This window comes from Neovison vison, chromosome 2 (genome assembly GCF_020171115.1).
Source record: "Neovison vison isolate M4711 chromosome 2, ASM_NN_V1, whole genome shotgun sequence".
NCBI classification, from domain to species: Eukaryota; Metazoa; Chordata; class Mammalia; order Carnivora; family Mustelidae; genus Neogale; species Neogale vison.
Window position 1 is genome coordinate 11,148,753 of NC_058092.1, and position 12,263 is coordinate 11,161,015.

Here is a 12,263-nt window from a genome sequence, read left to right on the forward strand (position 1 = left end):
TCTATGTGCTCACCGGGAGGGGTGCAGACAGCGACCAGGGTGTCAAGGAGGTTGCGAGTCCTAAAAAATCAAATACCATTTTAGGAAAACCCAGTTTGAAGAACCCTGCAGCTTATTCACCATGACTTCTCACTGATTTTTTTTTAAAAGATTTTATTTATTTATTTTTCAGAGAGAGAGAGATCACAAGAAGGCAGAGGCAGGCAGAGAGAGAAGAGAAAGCAGGCTCCCTGCTGAGCAGAGAGCCCGATGCGGGGCTTGATCCCAGGACCCTGAGACCATGACCTGAGCCGAAGGCAGAGGCTTAACCCACTGAGCCACCCAGGCGCCCCTCTCATTGATTTTTTGTAAAGATCTATTTATTTATTTATTTATTTATTTTAGAGAGACAGAGAGTGTGAGTGTGAACAGGGGAAGAGGGAGGGAGAGAGAACCTCACGCAGACGCCTCACTGAGCGTCGATCCCGATACGGAGCTCAATCTCACGACCCCGAGCTCATGACCTGAGCCGGAGGCAGAGGCTTTAACCCGCTGAGCCACCCAGGCACCCCCATGTTTGGAATTTAATTAGGAAGTCACACATGTGCACAAAGATAATGTGCACAAAGATTTGTACACAAAGGTATACAAGGGTACCCATTAAAATATTCCTTGTAATAGTAAAAGCCAAAAGCGACTTCAGTATTCAGACAGACTGATGGCGCGGTTTCCGTGAGCTCCTGCTGCCACGCTCTGGCCTGGTGCTTGGGATACATCCGTGAACCGAACCAGGCTCCCTGCCTTATGTCCTAGCAGGGGCAGACAGACAACAAGCAAGTGACAGAAAAAAGCAAAGTGTGTGAGTTGTTAGAAGATGGGAAGTGCTGTGGAAAAGGAAAGTGATTGGGTTGAGGGCGATCCCGTGTGTGGTGGGGGGAGGTTCAGACATGGTAGCTGGGTGGGCCTCATGGAGAAGGGCTTGGAGTTAGCAAAGGAGGGACCCAGTTCAAGAGATGTCGGGGAGGCACGCACTGCAGGCGGAAGGAACAGCCAGTGCCAGGGTCCTGAGGCAGGAACATGCCAGCATGTTTACAAAAGAGAAGGATGCTGGGTGCTGAAGCAGTGTAAATGAGCAGGCCACGGGGAGACCAGGAGAGACAGTAATGTGGGGTGGGTGTTGCACAGCCAGGGAAGAGAGATGGTGACTCAGAGAAGAACCTAAAGGAAGTGGAGACAAACAGATTCCTGGCGCGTTTTGGAAATGAAGCCACCAGCACTTGCTGACAGATTGGGCGTGGGGTGTGAGTGGCGAGAGGTAGAAGATGACTCGGGGCTTCCGTGCAAGTGATAGGAGGGAAGGAGCCCTGTGGGTGACCAGGGGAGGCCTGCGTGGGATGGGCCTGGGTGAGGAGAGCCGGAGTGGGGTTTGGGAAATGTTAAGCGTGAGAAGTCTGTTGGGCATCCAAGAGAGGACTTGTCCTTTGCTGGCTAAGAATATTTCATATACCTTGGTGTTTGGCAGAGGACCTGGCTTGCCAGATACCGTGGTTGGAGGAAGGGACAAGGAAGTTACTCAAGCATTAAGTGAAATGAGTATCAGATGCCCCTGTTGTGTTTTTTATATAAGTGTGTGTCCACACACGTGTTTATGTAAGAAAAGGTACAGCTAGATACCAGATTATTAACAGTATTATATGGGATTTGACTTCTGAGTGATTTTAACTTAATTTCTTTCTCTTTTTGAGAATGTATACTTTCTAATATCTGTCTCTACAAATTAATTTATATAAAATGGAAAATTTCTCTGAAGAGTGAGAAGACTGACTTCTCTTGATAAATCATAGTTATTTTTCCAACCATTGCCGAGTTGTTGAGCGCTTGGATTGCTTACAGGTCTTTTTCCTTGTGAATAGAAGCACTATGAGCAGACTGCTTTCTTTTCTTTTGAAGTATTTTCTCACAATCTCCAAAAATTTGAAATAAGAGGACTGAAGGATACAAAGATTTGTAGCTCTTAAGCATTGCCAGATTATTCTGCAGTAATACAACTGAATCGATTTAGAATATCAGCAATGAAAAAAAAATGCTTATCGGTCTATTGGGAAAGATATCCTCCCCTCCTAGGTCAAGATTTCAACTGCACACCAAAAAAATCACTTAGCAGCATTCCTTCATCCACCCCGGGGGCATAAAAAAGCCTCATGTAGGTCTTCCACACTTTGCAGGTGTAGGAATCGGCGTGGTCCATGCTGGGTACGAGAGACGCCTGGCCCATCACCTGGGAGCGCACAGCACTCCCTCCATCCTGGGAATCATAAATGGGAAAATCTCCTTCTTCCATAACGCGGTCGTCCGCGAGAACCTGCGACAGTTTGTAGAGAATCTTCTTCCAGGGAACCTGGTGGAGAAAGTAAGTACCTGGCGGAACAGTAGGTTACCAGGTGCCTGGGACCGCTGGCGGCCCTGACCTCTGTCTGTGGTCATCTCAGAGCCGAGGGCAAGGTCGTGTGTTAATCACTCAGCCGAAATCATCTCAACAAAATCTGTAGGAGACTGAAAATTGAAATAGGGCGAAAGACTGAGAGACTCCATTCCTGTTAGTAACCACTGGACACACTTGGACAGTGGTGGGGATCTGAGCTTGAAGTGACAGCGACTCTCGTTTCTCTAAACCAAAAATTAGATCAACAACATGGGATGAAGGATTTCTTTCTGACTCGTGTGTTTTTTCATTTGAAGGTATTTGTCTTATGAAAGGATTCAAATTAGGTTACATTTGACTGTATGTTTAACAGTCACATCTGTGGAAAACACAAGATTTCACGAAGTCAAACATTTTTGCAACTTTTCAGAACTTAGCGTAAGGCAAGGATGAGTCAATTTCACAAACAAGAATTGCAGTAAAGAAACCAGGCACAAAGAGCACACACTAGTTTATCTTTATACTTAAGAAGCATTTTTCCTCCAGGATCTTAGATTAGGGATCAAAGGAGCTAGAACAGGATTCTTGTTTGCCTTAGCGATTCATTCCTTTAACTATACCAGAGAGAGCAAACATACCAACAATTCCATCTTATTTCCACATGCACTGTGCATAGACTGTCCCGCCAGGATCATTATCCACAGAAGGAAGGTTGTCTGAATGGGTCCTCAAACATTTATGAAATACCTGTTCTCGGCCAGTCACTCTAATGTTGAGGACTCTTCAAGGAGCTCCCAGTCTCGTGGGTGATTATTTCCATCTGATCTGCCGAGAGGCTGCCCAAGAGAGCTGGGAAAGGCTTCTTGGCAGAAACAGTCCCGGCACTAAGTTCGCCAGGTGAGCAGAGAAAGGGAATGAGTTGCAGGCGGACAGAGGTCCAGGACATGAAACAGTCAGCTCTGTGTGAGGTAGTCACCAGTGAGCAGGAGCGGGTTTACTGGCATCTTACTGCCAGGGCCTCTGAGAGCCCAGCCGCCCTGGTCAGGAACTCGGGCCTCGTTTGCAGGTGCTGGCACCACTGAAGGGGGCTGAGCTGAGAGTGAAATGACCAGATTGAGGTTTACTAGAGATCATTGTGGAAGCAGAATGGAAAGATAAACCTTCTTTAGGAAAAATTTTTATTTATCCATGTTTTTTATATTCTCAGTAGGATTATTTCAGCCGTAAACAAGGAAGCACAACAGTACCAATTCACGTGGTAATAAATGAAATCGTGTAACGTATAGACTGAGTGGGTTCCCTTATTCTTTTAAGTCGTTTTAAAAGAGGAATCACGGCATTCTCTTCCACAGGCTAACAGATGAATAAAGACAGTCTGTAACAGATTAAGAAACATGTCTGTAATTCAGAAGTTTGATTTTTTTAATAACATGCCCAGTAATTATTCCAGAAAAGATTGTTGATTTCAGTCTGTAGGACTGGGAACATGAAAAGATGAAATCAGTAACTATTCTTTTTAAACCATTTTAGTCAAACAAAGACAAAAAGATAGTAGTCTGCATTTTTTATTTCTTTTTTTTTTTTAAAGATTTTATTTATTTATTTGATAGAGATCACAAGTAGACAGAGAGGCAGGCAGGTTGGGGGGAAGCAGGCTCCCCTCTGAGCAGAGAGCCCAGTGCGGGGCTCGATCCTAGGACCCTGAGACTATAACCTGAGCTGAAGGCAGAGGCTTTAACCCACTGAGCCACCCAGACGCCCCTGCATTTTTTATTTCTTATGAAACAGGGTCTTACACTTACTTGATTTTGCTTCATTACCTCTTGACTACATTATAATGCACTTGTTGGGAACTGACTACTGAAACCAACCTCCTCTCTTCCATTTAAGGTTACAAATAAAAATTACGTCCGATTCCTCTCTGGCTGGCAGCAAGAGAATAAGCCTCACGTGCTTCTGTTTGACCAGATGCCCGTCGTACCGCTGCTGTACAAGGTATATGAGGTGCTGGGGGAATGTTTGCTCTTTTTTTGGTGGAAGGACTTGTGGCCTGCTTGTCCTTTTTGTGAGTAAGAGCCTACCCAAAGAGAAATGTGTGAAGACCAGAAATTTGCCTTAACCACCGTGCACTGAGCATGTCCTGATGCCATTACCGTGCGAGTGTGTTCCACACACATACTAGCCTAGGATCTTCGGAAGAGCCCAGGGGTATAGACAGCATCCCTGTTTTATAGACCAAGATACCGAAGCTCTGAGAGGTTTTATAACTTGTGCCCACGGTGACCCTCCACAGCACTTCTGGCTCCTCCCCCCGCCCCCGTTAGCCCTGTGACACGAGGTGGGGAGCAAAGTGTCCCGCCTAACCGTTCTCACCCTCCCCGCCATCTTCCGTAATTGAGGTAATTCCTCAAACACTCCGTGCCTCCAACCCAGTGTCTATCTCAGGAAACTGAATATTTTTCTCCATCGGTGAAAAAAAAATAAAATTCACTGTGTTTAGCTTTCTGGGTATAGTTTTCAGGCATGAAATGCTCTAGAATTCCTCCAAGTGCACTAGCAGCCCGAGTGGGGCTGTACAAGCTAGGAATCGTCTCCACCCGTGGTGTGAACGGGTCTGTCTTGGTTTGTGTGATCCTGCCACCTAAAATTTAATTCTTCCTCTCTCTTACACCCTAACAGTTGACTGCTTTTGCATACAAAGATTACTTGTCATTTGGATATGTACATGTGGGTTTGAGAGGGGCCGAAGAGATGACAAGACAGTACAATGTCAATGTCTATGCCCCCACCATCTTGATCTTTAAAGAACACATAACCAAGCCTGCAGACGTTATCCAGGTACGTGGGAGTCACCCTGGCTTGCGGTCGCACTCACATTGTGTCTTGGGCCTTTAGAAATAAAACAGCAACGCTGAACAGAGCCAGTGAGAAGGAGAAGTTCGTTTTTCATTTCTTCTTCAGAGGCATGAAATTTAAAAACAAATTTGGTTTTTATCCAATTTGGGTCTGTTTTACTCAAAAAATAATCTTTTGGCAGAAAATAAGATGGTGTTGATGCCCCGGGCTGAGGGAAGAAGATAGGGAAGTTAGTGTTTCATGAAGACAGTTTCCATTTGGGAAGATAAAAAGATTCGGAAGGTGGATGGCTGTGACAGCCGCGCAACAGTGTGAATGTACTGAATGCCACAGAATTACGCACTTGGAAAGGGTTAAAATGGTCCATTCTTATTACATATTTTGCCACAAAAGTAAAATAAATAAGAGGGGCACCCAGTTGACTTAGACGTAGAGGATGTGACTCTCCTCTGTCTCGGGGTTGTAGGTTCAAGACCCACATTAGGTATAAAGATTACTTAAAAATAAATCTTTAGGGGTGGCTGGGTGGCTCAGTCGTTAAGCGTCTGCCTTTGGCTCAGGTCATATTCTGGAGTCTGGGATCGAGCCCCGCATCGGGCTCCCTGCTCCATGGAGAGGCTGCTTCTCCCTCTCTCACTCCCCCTGCTTGTGTTCCCTCTCTCACTTCGTCTCACTCTGTCAAAGGAATAAATAAAATCTTTAAAAAAATTTTTTCAATAAAATAAGAAACAGTCATCACCTTTTATCTCTAAAGTGATCCTGTCAGAGAATCAGTAATCTTATTCTAAAATAAATTACAAAAATAAATTTAAAAATTAAATATAAAACAACAAAAAGGAATGAAAGAAAACCATAGTAAACTAACTCAGAGAACATATAAGTGAATATCTGATCTTAAGGTAAAGAAGGGTTCAGGGCACCTGGGTGTCTCAGTCGTTAGGCTCGGGCCATGGTCCCAGGGTCCTGGGATGGAGCCCCACGTCAGGCTCCCTGCTCAGCGGGAAGCCTGCTTCTCCCCCTCCCACGCCCCTGCTTGTGTTCCCTCTGTCGCTGTTTCTCTGTCAAATAAATAAATGAAATCTTTAAAAATAAAAAAGATAAGGGCTGAAAATCTTGCTGGAAAATCTTAATTTGTGTATAAGTTTAAAATTTATATGTAAATACTTCAAAAATTTTAAGTTAAACAGTAAGCTAAGGGAAATACTTACAACCAATCTAAAAAAGATTATCTTTAATTTCTCATGAGCTTCTTCTAATCAAAGAGATCAACACAAAACTTCCCAAAAGTGATTGCTTAATGGGTATAGAGTTTTCTTTCGGGGTGATGGAAATGTTTGGGACTAGAGAGAGGTGATTGTTACACAACACTGTGAATGTACAAAATGCCACGGAGTGATATTTTAAATAGCTAATTTTATGTTATGTGAATTTCACCTCAATTTAAAAGAAATTTAATAAAATTCTCCAAGCAGGGTAGGCTGAGAATATGAATAAAATTCTGAGAAGAGACTCAAGTGACTAATAATGACTTTTAAAAATTAAACCTGACTAATAAAGAAAAGCCAGTTTAACATTTTCTTCTCCTATCACGTTGTTAAAGATTTTCAAAGAGAAGATAGTTGAGAGTAGAGAGAAACGGGCAGTCTTTTGCGGAGCTAGAGGAAACTTCAGAAGTTTTCAGAAAAGCAATTAGGTGATAATAGGTCAATTGCCTGGATTCATTTGCCAAAAGAGTACTCCTGAGTACCTCGTATGGGCCAAACACTGCCCTGCGCTGGGGACAAAGCCCTGAACAAAGTCACCTCAATTCCTTGTTCCAAGGTCTACCCCATGTTCTAGCAGTACGACAGAAAATGGGCATAACATTACTCCATGGTGGCCTGTCGTAACGGGAGAAGCGCCGAGAGGAAAAATAAAGCAGGAGAAGGGAGTGGGGAGTTGGGAGAGCAGGTTCCCATATTTTAAGGCAGAATGACCGAGAAAGGCCTCACTAAGAGGCGGCTTGCGTAAAGACCTAAGGGAGATGAGATTACTATTTAGGAATCTGTCCTCAGGGAAAAGGAATTCAGGTCAAAATTATAGAGACATTATCATTTGTAACCAGTTTCACTGGGGGAAAAATAGAAGTATCCAACAGTAGGCTAATTATTGGTATACACCAAACAGGGACTACTATATAGCCGTTGAGCCATTAAAACGGCAGTTCTAGAACACTTACTGATGGGGACAGTTTTCGTCACATAATGTTGAAAGGAGCAAGCAGGAGACAAAATTGAGGCGCAAGTCTGTAGCAGTTCTGAACCCTCTCCCTGGTCATCTCAGACCCAAGTTCCACAGTAGTGAACTAATAACGTAGACAGAATCACTTAGATGAGGTCGTAAGAGAATGAAACTTGAAGTAGACGTATCACAGACTGAAGGATCTCAATAGATACCAATTCTAGACACGCCTAAACACTGATCTCGATTTTGTGACCTATATGTATGTGTGCGTGCGCGTGCGTGCACGTAGGAAAAAGCTGGAAATAAATGCATCTCTTGATGGCAAAATTACATATTATCCTAATACTTGGGTTTTCAAAAATCCCTTTTGTGAACATGTATTACTTTATTTCTTTAATGTTATTTTTAATTTTTGTTTGTTTGTTTTCCTAAAATTTTTTTCCATATAATCTCTACACCAAACATGGGGCTGGAACCTGCTACCCTCAGATCAGGAGTCAGCATGCTCTACCAACTGAGCCAGCCAGACACATATATATATATATATATATATATATATATATATATATATATATATATATATTTTTTTTTTTTTTTTAAAGCAGTAGGAAGCCTCTGACTCATCCTCTCTTAAAGGAAGCTAGAATGAGAAGTTCTAAAAAATCGCTTATTTCATTCACTCCTTAAACATTTTGTTGCCTGCCTGTTGTGGAGGGAATACAGAGGAGCTCTGACATCCAGAGTTAGTCTCTGTCCTCACGACTCCCATGGGAGGAGAGAGGCCTGAAGGCAATTTCCATCCACCAGCCTGGGTGACTCACTCCTAAGTGAACATAGGGCAAGGGCCCTTGAGGCTGGGACTCCGGGAAGGACATGGCGTGAGGCGGAACCAGATGGGGTTAGGGGACAGTGAGGAGAGAAGGGCAGGTTTAAAGAAGGTAATGAATTCAGCTGTGGATGTACAGAACGCGAGCGGCCTACAGGAAGTCGGAGGGATGGTGTCCCCCGGACAGTGGGATGTAGGGATCCAGGTCTTTGTGGGCTGGGGAGGGAGGTCTGTAGCTCCTCAGCGAGTGGGGAGAGACAGAAGTCCCCAGTGGGAAGCCATCTGCCAGGCATTGGTAGTTGGTGAGGGGAGGAGAGAAGGGGGCCAAGGACAGATTTCTGGGCAACCTCAGGCAGTTAAAAAGGCATTGCCCTGCCCCGTGGCCGCCGAGGAGCTGAGAGAGTCAGGAAGAAAACATGCGGGCAATGAAGAAAGGAAAAGAACTTCTCAATTCAGGATTTATCTGTGAAGACTTCCGAAATTGCTTTTCAGGAGTATCTTTTCCTCTTGAGAATGATTCATTTGTCCCTCGGGGGAAGTTGTAGCTCACATACATTGACAGAATTACTGGCACAGGGGCGCCTGGGGGGCTCAGTCGGTTAAGCATCCGACTCTTGATTTCACCTCGGATCATGATCTCAGGGTTGTGAGATCGAGCCCCGCACCCATCTCGGTGCTGTGGGTAGAGCCTGTTGAAGATTCTCCGTAGCCCTCTGTGCCTCCGTCCTCCTGTGCGCACACACAGGCTCGCTCTCTTGCTCTCTAAAAAAAAAATTACTGGCACAATGGATGCTTCTCCAGTTTGCTCCTGTGGGTCTGAAATCGGCGCCGCCCCATGGCAGGTCACATAGTAGGTGACGCTGGCGGTCCCGCTTGTTTTGTGGCACGCTGCTGAATGTGTTGTGTTGGGTCTGCAGGATTTATGGCCACGTGCTAATTTCTTGATTCTTTCTTCCCTCGATGGGCATTTGGGGACTTTAGGAGCCATGTTTCCATGAACATGTGTATCTCAGTCTATCTGGGTTTCTCTAGGACAGCAGTTTGCACAGGTTCACAGACCCTGGGGTGAGGGTGAGAAGTCTGTGAGATCAGAACAGTCTTCATAATAACATAAAGACGTAATTTGTCCTTTTGCTCTGTGTTGACACTTACGCTGATGGTACGAGAGCCATAGTGGGTGAAACTGCCAGAGCGTGGCCCCACGTGCGGCCCCGTGCGCAGCCCAGTGCACCAGCCAAGTCACAGCCCAGTGCGTAAACCCAGGCCTAGGACCCAGACCACCAGTAAGCAGCTGTTTTTCACTCCGAAGCACTCACCAGAAAAACAAACAGAAAGGGCCGCCTGGGTGGCTCAGTGGGTTAAGCCTCTGCTTTCAGCTCAGGTCATGGTCTCAGGGTCCTGAGATCGAGCCCTGCACCAGGCTCTCTGCTCAGCGGGGAGCCTGCTTCCCCCCCCCGCCGTCCCGCCTACTTGTGATCTCTGTCAAATAAATAAATCAATCTTTAAAAACAAAACAAAACCCTATAACTTACCGCTTAATGCCCTTGATGAGGCAATAACAGGGATTTATTTTATTTTATTTTTTATTTGACAGACAAAGATCACAAGTAGGCAGAGAGGCAGGCAGAGAGAGAGAGGGAAGAAGGCTCCCTGCTGAGCAGAGAGCCCGATGCGGGTCTTGATCCCAGGACCCTGAGACTGTGACCTGAGCTGAAAGCAGAGGCTTAACCCACTGAGCCACCCAGGCGCCCCATACAATTGATTTTTTAAAGATTTATTTTTAGAGTGTGCTTATGAGTGGGGGGAGGGGCAGGGGGAGAGGGAGGAGAATCACCAGCAGACTCATGGCTGAGCACAGAGCCCTACAGGCTGGAACCTACAACCCTGAGATCATGGCCTGGGCTGAAACCAATTGTCAGATGCTCAACCAACTGAGCTACCCTGGAACCCCAAGACAACTGATTTTTAAACACTGACTTTGTGTCCAACAACCTTGCTAAACTCTCTTCCTGACTGAAATAATTTATCTGTACCATCTTTTGGGCTTGCTAAATACACAGTCATATCATATGAGATTAATGGCAGTTTTATTTCTTTTTTATTCAGCCCTTGTTTATTTCTTTCTCTTACTTTATTGGAGATCTCTGGTGTGACGTGGAATAGAAAGGTAGTAGGGGCACCTGGGTGGCTCAGTCAGTTAAGCGTCTATCTTCGGGGGCGCCTGGGTGGCTCAGTGGGTTAAAACCTCTGCCTTCCGCTCAAGTCATGATCCCAGGGTCCTGGGATCGAGCCCCACATCCGGCTCTCTGCTCCTCGGAAAGCCTGCTTTCTCCTCTCTCTCTGCCTGCTTGTGCTGTCTGTCAAATAAATAAATAAAATCTCTTTAAAAAAAAAAAAAAAAGCGCCTACCTTCGGCTCAGGTCATCATCCCAGGTGCCTGGGATCCAGCCCCACATCGGTCTCTGTGCTCAGGGGGAGTCTGCTTCTCCTTCTGCCTCTCCCTCTGCCTCTCCCTCTGTGCTCTCTCTCGCTCTCTCTCAAATAAATAAAATCTTGAAAGAAAGAAAAAACGAAAGAGAGAGAGAGAGAAAGAAAGAAAAGGAAGAAAGAAATGTAGTGATGGAGGGAGGGCCTGGGTAGCTCAGTCGGTTGAGCATCTGACTCTTGATTTTGGCTCAGGTCATGATCCCAGGGTACTGGGATCCAGTCCCATGTCAGGCTCCAGGCTCGGCAGGGAGTGTGCTGGAGATTCTCTCTCTCCCTCTCCTTTTACTCCCCTTCCCCATCATGTGCGAGCATGCACGTTCTCTCTCTTCCCTCACCCGAATAAATAAATCAACCAACCAATCAACCAACAAACAAATAGAATCTTAAAAAAAAAAGAAATTAGTGATGAGGGCATCCTTGTTCTTGATCTCCATGTCCCCAGTATGGTGCTTGCAGAAGGCTTTCTGTAGCCACCCTCATCAGGTTACAGAAGTTCCCTTCTATTTACTGCTGACCTGAACGGTATTAGTGTTTATCAGATGGATTTTTCCATTTACATTTCCAGCCATTGAGATTATCCTGATTTTTCTTCTTTCTTTATTCTTTCCTCTTCTAAAATGTGCTAAATACATTAATTCATTTTCTAAAGTTAAACCTGAGTTCATCAAGATAAGTCCAACAAGATCACGATTTGTATTATGCTTTCAACGTATTGCTGGGTTCAGTTTGCTAATATTTTGTTGAGGATTTTTGCCTTTGTGTTCAGAAATGAGGTTGACTTCTGACTTTTCTTTCTCCTGATGCCTGTGTGAGGCTTTGCTTCCTGAAGTGAGGTGGGAGCGCTGTCCCTTTTTCTATTCTCAGGAAGACTTTATGTAAGATTGGATTGTCCTCTTGAAAGTTTCATCAAAGCCATCTGTGACACCATCTGGGCCTTGAGTTGGTGTTTAAGGAAGGATCTCTGACTGCCGCCGGTTCACCTTCTTTAACAGTTACGCAACTATTTAAGCTTTCTATTTTTTCAGATACTGCTGTATTTTTCTAGAAAATTTTCTATCTCCTCTAAATTTTTGAATTTAAGTGACTTTTTCTTTTAACTTTTACAACACAGCTGGTGATTCCTTGTCACCCTTAGTAGTGGTTTTTTGTGCTTCCTCATTTGCGTGATGGGTTTTACCAGAGGTTTGTCCATTTTATTAGCTCTTCCAAAGAACCAGCTTTGGCTTTGTTAATTCTTTACTTCTTTTCCTTTTTCTATGTTTGTTTTGCTTTGTGGATCTCTATTTTTTTTTTAAGATTTTATTTATTTATTTGACAGATCACAAGTAGGCAGCGAGGCAGGCAGAGGGAGAGGAGGAAGCAGGCCCCTGCTGAGCAGAGAGCCTAATGCGGGGCTCAGTTCCAGGACCCCGGGATCATGACACGAGCTGAAGGCAGAGGCTTTAACCCACTGAGCCACCCAGGCGCCCC

General features: G+C 44.9%; 1 protein-coding gene across 3 annotated transcripts in view; it reads left to right on the forward strand.

Moving 5' to 3' along the window:
• The window catches only part of DNAJC16 (DnaJ heat shock protein family (Hsp40) member C16), a 32,321-nt gene that overhangs the window by 12,067 nt on the left and 7,991 nt on the right, over positions 1–12,263 (forward strand). For all 3 annotated transcript variants that reach the window (XM_044237222.1, XM_044237221.1, XM_044237223.1), the window contains 3 exons: positions 2,205–2,389; positions 4,292–4,396; positions 5,081–5,239. In XM_044237222.1, coding sequence (XP_044093157.1) covers positions 2,205–2,389; positions 4,292–4,396; positions 5,081–5,239 — 449 coding nt within the window. The remainder of the gene's footprint in view (positions 1–2,204; positions 2,390–4,291; positions 4,397–5,080; positions 5,240–12,263) is intronic.